This window comes from Aethalodelphis obliquidens, unplaced genomic scaffold, assembly GCF_003676395.1.
Source record: "Aethalodelphis obliquidens isolate GAN/ISIS:26980383/991018 unplaced genomic scaffold, ASM367639v1 scaffold54, whole genome shotgun sequence".
In the NCBI taxonomy this organism is placed as follows: domain Eukaryota; kingdom Metazoa; phylum Chordata; class Mammalia; order Artiodactyla; family Delphinidae; genus Aethalodelphis; species Aethalodelphis obliquidens.
Genome location: NW_020837998.1, coordinates 13,477,143 through 13,490,962, shown reverse-complemented (window position 1 = coordinate 13,490,962; position 13,820 = coordinate 13,477,143). Strand labels below are relative to the sequence as shown.

The 13,820-nt window shown below is 41.1% G+C and overlaps 1 protein-coding gene across 3 annotated transcripts; it reads left to right on the top strand.

Moving 5' to 3' along the window:
* The first annotated feature begins 7,565 nt into the window (after nucleotides 1-7,565).
* Nucleotides 7,566-13,297, top strand: TSPAN6 (tetraspanin 6). Of its 3 annotated transcripts, none has more exons than XM_027086088.1 (8): nucleotides 7,566-7,812; nucleotides 8,708-8,749; nucleotides 9,149-9,223; nucleotides 10,073-10,171; nucleotides 10,459-10,593; nucleotides 10,903-10,986; nucleotides 11,707-11,812; nucleotides 12,450-13,297. In XM_027086088.1, the coding sequence occupies exons 1-7, from the start codon at nucleotides 7,726-7,728 to the stop codon at nucleotides 11,773-11,775; spliced, it is 591 nt and encodes a 196-aa protein (XP_026941889.1). In that variant the 5' UTR covers nucleotides 7,566-7,725; the 3' UTR covers nucleotides 11,776-11,812; nucleotides 12,450-13,297. The 3 variants fall into 3 exon arrangements, with proteins under 3 accessions (XP_026941889.1, XP_026941890.1, XP_026941888.1); XM_027086087.1 differs by having other exon boundaries at nucleotides 7,574-7,812; nucleotides 8,708-8,896; XM_027086089.1 differs by lacking the exon at nucleotides 8,708-8,749 and having other exon boundaries at nucleotides 7,569-7,812.
* Nucleotides 13,298-13,820: the final 523 nt, after the last annotated feature.

The following is a 13,820-nucleotide window of genomic DNA, read 5'->3' as shown; positions in this document are numbered from 1 at the left end:
TACCACAGTGCAGAACAGCTCCTGATACTTTCCCTCCCCTTAGAGTTTAATTTCCATCCTTTTAAATGCATTGTCCTGGAAGAATTTTTTTTAGCTGTTGTAGAAATGATTTCTTCCTTGTGTGTGTAAGCAAACTGGTAACCCCTTCTCAGTCATGAAGGGAAGAATTGTGTTTACAATAATAAAAAGTTCAGTAGCAAGCCCATTTCATTTCCCATCCACCGATCAAAAATATGTAATGAGTGTTAATCATGTGTTCAACAGTGTGATCATTGTATAAAGAAAGCAAAGACATGGTCTTGGCCTCATTCATTTAATAAGTTTATCAAACATCTACTGTGTTAAGGATGGTGGACAAAATCCCTGACATCCTAATCCATAATTAATTAAACAAATATTTGTTGAGCATCTATTATGTGCCACACACTCTTCGAGGTATCAATACCTGATAGACATCAATGTGTAAAATGGAGATAATCCTTGCCCTCATGGATTGGAGGAGACACACATTCAACAAAAATGTTCTTTTTTTTTAACAACTTTATTAGAGTATAGTTGCTTTACATTGTTGTGTTAGTTTCTGCTGTATAGCAAAGTGAATCAGCTATATGTATACTTATATCCCCATATCCCCTCCCTCTTGTGTCTCCCTCCCACCCTCCCTAGCCCACCCCTCTAGGTGGTCACAAAGCACCGAGCTGCCCTCCCTGTGCTATGTGGCTGCTTCCCACTAGCTATCGGTTTTACATTTGGTAGTGTAAAATACCGAATGTAAAAATAGAGAGTCAATGCCACTCTCTCACTTCATCCCAGCTTGCCCTTCCCCTTCCCCGTGTCCTCAAGTCTATTCTCTACATCTGCGTCTTTATTCCTGTCCTGCCTCTAGGTTCTTCAGAGACATTTTTTTCTTTTTAGATTTCATATATATGTGTTAGCATATGGTATTTTTCTCTTTCTGACTTACTTCACTCTGTATAACAGATTTTAGATCCATCCACCTCACTACAAGTAACTCAATTTCATTTCTTTTTATGGATGAGTAATACTCCATTGTATATATGTGCCACATCTTCTTTATCCATTCATCTGTCGATGGACACTTAGGTTGCTTCCATATCCTGGCTATTGTAAATAGAGCTGCAATGAGCACTGTGGTACATGACTCTTTTTGAATTATGGTTTTCTCAGGGTATATGCCCAGTAGTGGGATTGCTGGGTCGTATGGTAGTTCTATTTGTAGTTTTTTAAGGAACCGCCATACTGTTTTCCATAGTGGCTGTAACAAAAATGTTCTTAACTGCAATTGTGTGTGTTTAGTGGACCAACCTTCATTGGACATCTATTATAAGCTAAGAACCGGAGGACAGTGATGAGTAAAAGCTGTGTGATTCTTGATCTTATGGAGTTTACTCTCCAGCTCCCAGAGGGTTTATGTTTACTACGGGAGAGAAGGGGGACACAAACAATTAGAAAATTGTACAAGACCATATAAATTTCCAAAAGCTATGGAATACACTGTGAGGTCTCTGTGGGAAGACATGGGCTGTGGTCTGCTCTCAGGCAAGGGAAATGACATGTACAAGGGCTCATTGTTAGCTCAGAGGGGAGATGGGTTCAGGGGAGCAGTAGGAAACAAAGTTGAATAAATACAGTAGGGCCAGATTGTGAGGCCCTTGAAATCAGATATAGGAGTTTACATTAAACTTATGTGTTAGGAAATAGTGAATCTATTAAATGAGTGTGTGTGTGTGTGTGTGTGTGTGTGTGTGTGTGACAGAGAGAGAGAGAGAGAAAGAGAGACAGAGAGAAAGAGAGACAGAGAGATGGAGAGAGAGGAGAGAGAGCTAGTGGATGAGCAGAGGAATAAATTCTACCAGGGTTGTTTTCTTTCTAAAAAATCCCTTCACTGGCTCCCTCTTGGCAAAGAGTATAGTCCCAGCTCTTAGCAGGGCACACCGTACCCCGCACAAGCAAACCTCACTTATGTCCTCAGCCTAGTTTTAAACATTCACCCCATGACTCTTCATTCTGGACACACTGAACCTCTTGCTCTTCCTTTCACACTGTGGTAGCTTGGAGCAGATATATTTACTCTACCCTGTAACCCTTTCCCTTCTTTCCTGGGCTGTTGAGACCATATCCATCACTGCTGCTGAGAAGCTTCCCTCAGCCCACCCCAGCCAGAACTGGTTTACTTCACCTTCCTTTCTGTCATATCACTTTGTACATGTCTCAATTACAGGATTTATCACACTTATTGTCACTGTTGATATATGACAATCTCTGTCCCCTATCCTACTAGTCTGTTCATCTCAGTCTCATCTCTGTCCCCTACTAGCCTGTGAGTGGGACCACAGCTTAGTCTTCCTCATACCCCCAGCACCAAACACAGAGGCCAACACGTGCTAAGGTGAGGATGCTGCATAAGGCCTCGTGTCCCACTTAGGGCTGGAAGGAGCAGGGCAGAGGGTTGGCAGAGAGAGATTAAAGAAGAAAATGAAGGAGAGATTATGGAAATCATAGGGAGATCAAAGTAAGGGGATAAATGAGACAAGAGGGGCAGCATTTGTATGAAACACTGGGATGGGTAATATGAAGACCTTGCTCAAAACAGGTGGGGTCAATTTAAAAAACCAACATTTCTTCAGCACCTACTATGTGTGGGTAACACTATGTTAGACACTGTGGGGATATAAAATTAAACAAAACACCTTTCCCTATGATTTGGTTGGGAAGATAAGACAAAGACTGGCAACATTCATGCATACAAAGTTTTAAGATTCTTAAAGTTCAGTATCATTTTCAACTTCAAGACTTTTAATATGAAGCCCCTCAGCAGTCAATAAGATATTGTTTTAAGAAATATTAGATATGGAAACTGACTTGCCTAGTTGAGATCTCAGCAAAGCTCAACAAGCCTAGACTTGAAACAATTTTCTTAGAAAGTGGACTAAGACAAATTGACATGGAAATGTAAATTTTAATACCATTTAGGAGTATTTCTCATTTCTCTGTGTCTCAAACAGTATATTATGAGCCTTTTGGAAAGAGGCAAGATCAAGGCTGGAAAGGGAAGAAAGGATTCATAGAGAATCCGAAAAGACAAGAGGAATAAAAAGATATTCCTATTCAGGAAACTAATTTTTAAAACTATACCTATGAATTATCTGTTTAAATGATGATGTTTACATTATGTGTTTAAATGATGTTTATCTGATGGCTGTAATGTAAAATATGACACTTTAAGAAAATAAGTAGGGCTTCCCTGGTGGCGCAGTGGTTAAGAATCTGCCTGCCAATGCAGGGGACATGGGTTCGAGTCCTAGTCTGGGAAGATCCCACATGCTGCAGAGCAACTAGCCCTGTGAGCCACAATTACTGAGCCTGTGTGTCTGGAGCCTGTGCTCCACAACAAAAGAGGCCGCAATAGTGAGAGGCCCGCGCACCGCGATGAAGAGTGGACCCCGCTCGCCACAACTAGAGAAAGCCCTCGCACAGAAACGAAGAGCCAACACAGCCATAAATAAATTAAAGGCAAAATTCCTTTTTAAAAAAAAAGAAAATAAGTAGAAGGTGCTTTAAGATTTTACGATAGGCACTTAGCCAAAGGTAATTGGAGGGATTCTAGAAAAGGTATTAGAAAATGAAAATGGTAAGATCATTATGTGAATAAGAGATAAGATGCATTCTGTGCAAAATGCCTAATGTCTTTTTACTGGTGCCTAAGACAAGCAGTAGTAATGTCCCAAGGCATTATCAACTTAATTTTTCTGGTTTATGTCAGTGCGACACTGGGATGGCTTAGACATTTAGTTTTTAATTTCATTTAACTTAATCAAACCTTGAGTGACTACTAAGTGGTTAGCCTCAGAGACCAGCTATGACCAATGAGCTGAACAAGGGTTGGCTGAGCACCAAAGGAGCTCATCAACTGAGCATTGCGTCCTAGGGTTCTGGAGAGTATAAAAGGGGATGCAGTAGTTTCTGAACAACAGGATGTAAGACAGGTAAGTAGAGAAAAAGCAGGTAGTGAAAGCAGGTACTGTAGTAATGGACTAAGGGTATGAGTTAACATGAGTAGTCAGAGTATAAGCACTGATGTTAAAGAAAAAGGTATGTGTGTGGGCTGGGGTGGGGGATTGGGGGAGGATGCTCTCATTGAGTTGGGGTTGAGCTGAACCTTAAGTTGGGGGGCAGGAATTTTGAGTTTGGAGAGTGGGAAGTGAGTAGGGAACAGATCTTATTTATTGGGGAAGATAATCATACTGGCTTATTGTGGAAAAGAAAATTCACTTTGGAAAAGCTGTAGGAAATAAGTTGATACATGTGCTGGGGGAGGCATCATTTAAATGCCAAAGAAAAACATTTAAATCTAATCTTGAAAGTTACAGGAAGTTAATAGGGAAGGGACACAAATCTGTACTAAATATTGAATGTAAAACAAGCAGCAACAATACTTAAGAAAGGTATCTTCCTTTTTTCCTACATTTTCGGCATCAAACATGTTCTTGTGCTCAGAAAAGAGGGAGAAATTAAGAGGGTGAACCAGAAGAACTGTTGAACTCTCTACCACTCTGGGATGCACAGGATTACCTCCTAGGTGATTGGGCTATTGAGTGAAGGCAAAAGTAAAATTCAACAAAACACCCCAAGTATGAGGCAGAATTGGGGAAACCATTGAGGTTCTTGCGCTTCAGGGGCTCCAAAGAGCCCTTGTTTGTGTTTAAATGTACAATGGCAGCCATGTCTCATCACAGAGTGGGCCCCATTTCTGATGAGGGAAACAGAAGTTGCCAGGGCTTAGTCCTAGGCAAGTTACTTAGCCTCTTTGAACCTGTCTCCTCATCTGTAAAATGTGGGCAGTGGTAGTCCTCACCTCACAATAAGGGCTTTTGTAATGTAAGCATGAGGCAACGCTTGTTGATTGCTTAGCAACGGTGGTTGGTACATAGTCAATGCTCAATATTGCAGTCATTATTAATACTTTAAAGAATAATCTTATAACCTAGAGAATTACTTGTTACATTGCCTAGATGGGATGAGATGCCCCTTTGTCTGGGTTTGGACCCAGACCCAGGCCTAAATTTGAACTAAACTGAACTTCTGGGTTTGGTGGCATGGCAACGGGGCGGGGTGGGGGCGAGTCGCAGGGTGGGAGGCTCTGGTGCAAGGTGTTGTGGCCATAGGAATATTAAATTCCATGTCAGCTTTCGGTTTAATTTGGCACCGACTGTTATTCAAACAAAGCAGCGTTGTGAGTGGCAGAGGAAGGGAGAGGAGGAAAATCAACACATTCTTGGAAATAAGATGTGGCTTTTGCTTTGACTATTTTGTTTTTTCTTCAGCCACAGAAGTATTTATTTGCTCTCAGGCTCACAATGAAAATCCCTTTCAGGACATGGTACAAACCTAAGCTTCAGATAAAACTTCCATTTAAGATGACAAGAATTTAGCAAGACTTCCCTTCATATTTTTTTGTTTTAATATGAGAACCCCTCAGATAGTGCTATTTAGTTTAGGGAGACAGCTTTAATTATACTTAGAGCCCCCCTCAACCTCATTTCCTGTAGCTATGGCATATGTGGTACTTTAAAAGTTGATGTCTGCTTTATGCCTGATGACCTTGGCTTAGTGTTTACAAGATGTATAGTTGTATCATTTACCCATTCTCTCCAAGCATTTATGTGTTAGGCTTTTCTAATTTTAGGATAAGATTTTAGTATAAAGTGTGGCAGTGCAATAATTCTCCAGTAGTTGCTCCCTTGGACCTCGGACATCTGGCATGGTGCTATAGGAGCTGGTCCTAGGTCAATATTTGAAGCACAGGGAAGCTCTGTGTGACCAAGTTAATGGAACTTTCCTGTTTTCTGGTTCTGTGGTATATGTTTAAAGCAAGGTGTTTTTTTTTTTTTTTTTTTTTTGCGGTACGCGGGCCTCTCACTGCTGTGGCCTCTCCCGTTGCGGAGCACAGGCTCCGGACGCGCAGGCTCAGCGGCCATGGCTCACGGGCCCAGCCGCTCCGCGGCATGTGGGATCTTCCCGGACCGGGGCACGAACCCGTGTCCCCTGCATGGGCAGGCGGACTCTCTATCACTGCGCCACCAGGGAAGCCCTAAAGCAAGGTTTTGAGCAAAAAGTTTAGGTGTCCATCTCTTCTTCACTAATGCAGGACTTATTGTCATAGCAATACAGTAAATGTCCATTTGTAATGTTAAGCTTGTGTCAATGATGATGTAAATTGGTTGGTTAGGAAACTGATACTGTCTTCTAATCCCACGCCTCTAGAAATAACACACACACACACACACACACACACACACACACACACGACACAGTTTCTTCCCTCAAAGAGCTTATACTTTAGTTGAGAAACCAGACCTTAATAGACTAAAAAAAAAAAATCCCTCTCCTGAGGTTTCCAGTATTTAGGAGACCGTGAAGAGGGCTGTTTTTTTTTTTTTTTCATTCCACTTTATCCCAAAGTCTGACTTCGGGCTGCCTGTGGACATAAGGGACTGGAAACTTTCTGGTGATTCATTCTCATCCTGTTAACAGTTTAAGTCCTTAGGAACACATGGTCTCAAGTTCTAGGAAGATCTAAACAATTGGGAGAATTTCTTGGGGATAAGCAGACACCAAATACCATATACAGCTTGTATAATAGGGGAGATGATTGCAAAGCACAGTTTTCTCTAGTTTTGGCTTTGCTATTAGTTGTATGACCTATGATTTCAGCCTCTTTGTGATCAGCTGGTTCTTGATCTGACAAATCAGAAGGCTGGAATAATACAGTGCCTTTCAGTTTTAACATTTAAAAGGGGGTCACATTTACCTTGTATTCTCTGTAGTGCCTTCCCTTTTTGAAGTTTGTAGCTAATAGCTGAACTTACATTTCAGGATTAAGTACTTTAAAACACTTTTCCTCAACTCCCAAGTTACTCAGAGAATAAGGGAGGAGAGGGATAAAGGAGCTTGGCAAATTCTTGTAGAGAAATTCTAAAATTCATTATCTTTCATACCTACCTTTGGAATTCGTACAAGTGATTATTTCTTATTATTCTTATGCCCCCTCCCCACCTCATAAAACAATGTTCAAAAATCGAAAAGCACAAAACAGGAGAAAGAAATCAGCGTAATTCTACCATTCAGGTAAATTGCACTTTTCCTTTCGGTTTTTATCTAAAAACATGTGACTGGACGTATCGCTCTGCGATCTGCTTTTGTTTCTCTTTGGAAATATATATCTTGAGAGTATTTTGCTATGTCATAAAATATTCTTAGGTCACTTTTAACCTCTTTCCATTTCTGTTTCTCCTTCTAGGGCTCCAGGGGCCGGCGAGGCCGAATCTCAGAGCGCTGCTGGTGCTGCTGGTGCTAGAAACAATATGATAGTCATAAGGTCAGGGGGAGGGGTGGCGGGCGGGAAAGATTCCTTGAGCGAAAAAATGAAGCAAGCTCCCCTTTGAAGATCTAAGAAATTTCCGACACTAGAACCTTTTGTGTAGAGTTTTCGGCAACCTTCGGCAGGGGGCGCTCGGAAATTGCCGTCACTTTCCGGACAGCCTCCCGGACCTTGCCCTCTAGAAAACTGTACAGTGTTTCCGGCTCTTCTCAGTCGCAGACGCTCGTAACTTTTCGGCACTTTCCGGGGAGACTCGGGGGCTCCGCGCCTCGCTCACTCTGTTCCGATCGCCTGGCGCGGCGGGGCAGGGTCTTGGGCTAGTCATGGCGTCCCCGTCTCGGAGGCTGCAGACCAAACCGGTCATCACTTGTTTCAAGAGCGTCCTCTTGATCTACACATTCATCTTCTGGGTGAGACACGGAGACGCCCGGGGACGGGAGGGGATCCCGGGCTGGGGTCGTGCGGAGGGAGCTCGGATCGGGAGTGGGGAGGTGAGGCGCTGGTGGGGCTGGGGCGGCGGTCGCTGCTGGGACCCCGGCGCTGGTGACGACGTGCTGGGGCTCGAGCTCGGGTTCGGGCATCTCGCCCGCGCGGGTCGGGGTGTCGGGCGACGGCAGCTGAGAGGCTGAGCCGGGACCCAGACGTGCCTAGCTTTGGAATTCGATGCGGGGGGCGAGTAAGGGAGTGAATCCCCCCAGAGCAAACAGAGGGTGTCCCCGGACCATTGGAGAGGCAAGGCTTGCCCGGCCCTGGTGAGGGCTCGCTTGCATAATAGTCTTTTTCTTTCCACTGCTTCATAAGAGGGGAGTATTTTGCAGGTAAGTATGGTAATGGCTCCACTCCCGCCAGTCTGTCCTTGGGCTTGCTTTGTGTACCATCCCTTTGTACCCTGTGCTCATCACTGAACTGGGGGAAAGGGGAAAGTTTCTGGAACTCTTAGAAACACTCCCCCCGCCCCCACCCCCACCTGCGGAAAGGTTTTCTTCCTAAGGCGGGTGTAAAACAGTTAAGTTTTGATTCCTAGGGCAAAAAAACAGATAAAGTTTAAGAATTTTGTCAAGGTGCCTTCTCTAGCTGCCCCTTGGTTTTGTCCTGGCCACAGTGATCCAGCATGTGGATTTATCAAGGCCTGTTCTTGTGTACAGCCCCACCCCGCTTGTCTACCATATCCCAGCCACAGCTCTTTGGCCACAGACTGCTACATCAATTCTCACACCTATTGTTTCTTAAACACCTAGTGGTTTGTGGTTTGAAGATGTTGCTGTATACAGTGTGTAACTCTCAATTCTCTGATTTCCCACATAGATCACTGGTGTTATCCTTCTTGCTGTTGGCATTTGGGGCAAGGTGAGCCTAGAGAATTATTTTTCCCTTTTAAATGAAAAGGCCACCAATGTCCCCTTCGTGCTCATTGGTACTGGCACTGTCATTATTCTTTTGGGCACCTTCGGCTGTTTTGCTACCTGCCGAGCTTCTGCATGGATGCTAAAACTGGTGAGTCCTTGCTTTCTTAGAATTGGTTGTTGGTTTTTGAAAAGGCTTATATGTTGTAGGCTTTGTTTCTTGGAACTAGGCATGGCCCTTTTTGATTTTTCCTCTTCCTTATGAAAACTTAGCAAGTAACAGTGTAGCTGCCAATTCCCACCTTTGTGTTTTCCCTGCCCTTTTCCATAAAAAATGTGAACATTGACTCCCTTTGCAGCTGTGATGTATAAACTGACTTGGACTTTTCTTTTTATCCTGCAGTATGCAATGTTTCTGACTCTTATTTTTTTGGTTGAACTGGTCGCTGCCATCGTAGGATTTGTTTTCAGACATGAGGTAAGCCTGAGTTTGGGAACCTTAATATGTGAAAATTTATCCTCTAAGAGATAAAGCTGGATAAATTTAAGTAATAGAGTTAAGTGACAGCTTTCACTAGTTTAAAAAATCACTTACAGCTGTGTTTAAAGCTGACCTTTTTCAACCTGTAGCTGACAGTAATGACTTTCTGGTAAAAAAAAAAAACCTAGCCCACTTTTTTGGTAAAGACTGATTGATAGTCACCAGAAGAAAATTGAAGGTACCCATAATTATTTGTATTTGCAGTCATTTTTCTGTGTATAAGTACCTATTAAAGTGTAGATAGTACAATTTATAACTTTAGTGATAGGAAACTATTTAAAGCACAAAATTGATAACAGAAAATTGATACCTTCTCCACTCATCAAAACCTTAATAAATCTGCGGTTAGGAAGTCATTCAATGAGTACTGAAGGCTCATCAGTGAGAGTGGTAGTGCAAAGTGGTAGTGCATTCTCCCAGAGTGAGATTTTGTAGCTTAAAAATCCCATAGGCATCAAATGTGTACTCAATTGAAAGTGAAGAAAGATTGAGGGTGGGAGGAGATACAGCAGAAGGAAGCTGCCACTTGAATAAATATATGTTCCCACAGCACTTTGAACTTCTAGTCGTTATCATCTTTTACTGGAATGTTTTGCTTAGGAATCCCCTTAGCTAAACTTACATTGCTTAGAAGACAGGATTGGACCATAGAAGTTAATTACCATACACATTGCTGCTATCAAAGATAGGACCATTTGGTCAGATGTGGGAATTTCTTATTTGACCTAGAAACCAAAAGAACATTCTAAAATCTTTGTTTACTGGCCTTGTGTTTCTTTGCTGTAGATTAAGAACAGTTTTAAGAATAATTATGAGAAAGCTTTAAAGCAATATAACACTACGGGAGATTATAGAAGCGATGCAGTAGACAAGATTCAAACTACGGTAAGTGGTCATAGGTGGTGGATTCTCAAGAGGGGAACATATTCCTTATTCCCTCAGAGAAGAGGATAGGGCCCTGCCTACCAGACGTTGTCCATTTGTACTATAGCAGTGAAAGTAAGGCTAGTCCCAAAGTGCTAATCTCATGAATTATAATGCCAATAGAGAACAGCTGCTTTAAAATATGTCTTAAGCTAGAGATCACCAAGTATAATCTAAGATGATGGTTAAATTGTTTGACTACAAAGTGGTAATATGAACTATAAATGCTTCTGTTGGATTTTTTTCAGTTGCGTTGTTGTGGTGTCACCGACTATAGAGATTGGAAGGATACTAATTATTACTCAGAAAAAGGATTTCCCAAGAGCTGCTGTAAACTTGAAGGTTGTTCTCCTCAGAGAGATGCAGATAAAGTAAACAATGAAGTAAGGAGTAAAAAAAGAATTTAATTTTTACTCACAATACATGTAATCTGAAATAGGATAGAGCAGGTGTTATTCTCATTGAATAAATGAGGAAACTGAAGCTCAGAAAATTGGTGACTTGATTTCACACTTAAATGCATAATCCAAAAGGTGGAACCTGTGTTCCTCAAAGGAGACAGGATTTGTTATGAAAGAATAAATTTTAATAAAAGAACAATAAAAGGCTAAGGTATCTTTCGCAGAGATGTGTGATCAAAGTATTTATTATGGTTTGAGCTGTACTTAATGTTTTTTTTTCTCTTCCATTAGGGTTGTTTTATAAAGGTGATGACCATTATAGAATCAGAAATGGGAGTTGTTGCGGGAATTTCTTTTGGAGTTGCTTGCTTCCAGGTAAGTCCTTGTAGTTAGGAAATGTTTCATCACGCTTGTTAGGTGTAAGCTACAAGATTTCCACTTTGAAGGCTTCAGTTTTGGCTTCAGGGCCCTGGTTAGCAAGGGCATTTTTAGAGAAGTCATATTTTCACAAAACCCTCAGTTGCTCATCACAGTAGAGATGTAGTAGTTTTGCTCTTTTCATTGCAATTTTTGGTTGTCTTGCATCTTATGTTTTCCCACACTGTTTTCCACAACTACAGAGTTCTCTAAGACGTGCCCTGCTAGGTCTGTCTGAATATGCACTAATAGCTGCTAGCCACCTTTCAAAAGTTATGTGGCTAGTGGCCACCGTGTTGGACAGAACAGGTATTACAGAATATTTTCATCATCACAGCATTGTTTTAGAATCCTCCAAGAGAATCTCTGCCTTGATAGATGGAGATTTTACTTGATGAGATGCATATTCTAAGCCATATCCGTTTTGCTCTGATAACTGAGAGGAAGAGTAAGGAAAGTTTCCCCAAACTTCAAGATTTTCCTGAGTGATTTTTGTCAGTGGTGGTTGTGAAATTCCAATCACAGTAGTAGTTAGACTTCACTTATATGCTTACTCTAGAAAAAAACTTAAGAAAATTGGTAGTGAATTAGAAGTGAAAGGAGAATATACCTGTATCCTGAGGTCTTTAAGCTTTGTATGTATATGTGTGTTTAATTTTGCTTGTATTTTGTTTCCAGCTGATTGGAATCTTTCTAGCCTACTGCCTCTCTCGTGCCATAACAAATAACCAGTATGAGATAGTGTAACCAGCATAACACGGGCCTGTTCCTCTCCAACTTTAAGGTATGTTCATTTTGATCCTCAGCTCTCTCAGTGTTAGTGTTTACTCCAGCCTATACATGTGATGGATGGACTGAGTTTGCCAAGAAGGTCATGTCCAGCAGTGCATTCAAATGTTATTGTTACTGTGTAACCCTGCATAGGCACTTGTGTCTCAATACAAGTCATGGCCAAAAAGGACAGAAAGGCCTCTCTGGGTTTACCTGCACATGTCAGCCTAAAGATCCTAAGTGGTCCCCTTTCTAACAGATTTGGACCTAGTGTAGAGAAGTGAAGAATCCCAATAGTGACCTGGCAAGTACACTCTGCTCTTGGTCAATATCGGCATTTTCCCCTGGTCTTTTACCTAATTCTCATTTATTGCAGTCCTCTGGTGGACTGTTACTAGAGCCATAAACTCATCTAGCTTAACTAGATTTTGGAGAAACATGTGCTTCAATAACTTCAGTATTTGAATGGTAAAACGTGAGAACTGTAGCTGGCTGAATTAATCCCTGGGGCGCCCTTCACATTTGAATTGAGCCACTGACTGGGAACACGTGAAGGTCTTCATTAGCAGACTAGATTAAAATGTGTGGAAAGGAATACAGATATTGAAATTTGGGTTATAAGTAAATTAACTTTTTTTCTTTAATTTTAGGATATTAACATCCCCACCCCCAACCCTGTGAATTACAAGATCGCCTGGATGGAAGACCGACATTTATTACAGATAGATTGAAAAACTATACCAGTAGTCTGATTCGATCAAGACATTTGCTTGATATGTTCGAAGTCCACCTTTTGTCCCATTCATGTTAGATAGTTGAAATCCCCATGTCACTCTGAAACACTGGAAGAGCTTAGTAAATTGTAAATGAAGCAATACTGTGTTCCTCTTGACTTTTTTTTTTCTCAGTGTGTGGCTTTTGAAAGTCACTGTGAGTTTGCTGTCAATGTAGTGTGATCAAAAATTGATCCCTCCAAACTGGACCTTTTCCCAGCCAGGGTTATCTGGTGTGATTGTATAATTTGCATCAAGAAGTTAAAATGTTTTCATTAGTCTCTGTTCTGCTGATAGGCAGAGAGTCACATTGTGTAATTTAATTCCAGCCAGTGGTTGAATAACACCCATCATCAGAGTTGCCAAACGGTAGTAATGACAGTCTCTGACCTCTAAGGCACCCAAGACTATAAAAGGCACTACCAGTCCTCTGTGATACACCAGGTTGCAACACAGTTAACACTTTACATTTCTTTGCCTCGAAATTTAGGTATTTATACTAACATTTATATTTCCCCTATTGTTTGAAAAGTTCTAATTATTACTTAATGGTGCCAAGAGTTATTGTATTCTCCTTAGGAATTTAAAGCAACTCATCTTCATTAGCTTTAGCTGGTATTTCCTTACCAGGTTGATAAGAATTGTCAACATTAAGGTTAACTTTTAATAGTCTTAGTTTTGTTTTGTGCCTTTGATTAATAAATATAAATCTTTTACACAATAAATAGTGTTTTCCTCTAAAGTCATTGTGTTTAACTTTTGGAAAATCTGGGGTGGTTGTTTTCCACTGAGAAAGCTAAGCCCCATATTTCTACTTGGAGTACAGTTTTAGATATGAAATATAAAACTGAGGTCTTGACTCTCATTTTAAAAAAGTCCCTGTTTACATAAACTATTCCCTGTGAAAGGATTACATTCCTTGCTATGAAATAGCATATGCTTAGCATTCTCCTAGAGATCAGACTCTTTGTTGTATAGTTTACATTAAGAAGTTGGATAGGGAGAGGTATAACTTGTACCTTCAGGCTAGTAAGGAAATTAATAATTAAAATTGGAGTTGGAATGGGGGAATTCTTTCTTTGGTTTTGAGTTTCTTTCTATAACCATTAGTAGGACCTAGCTCATCTGATTGCCACACATTCACACAGTCCTTGAATTTGATGGTAAAGGGGAATCAATCACAGTTATAAGGAAAGTGGATAAAAACTACTAGTTGAAAAAGATTAATAATGAATTTTGGGGTACATG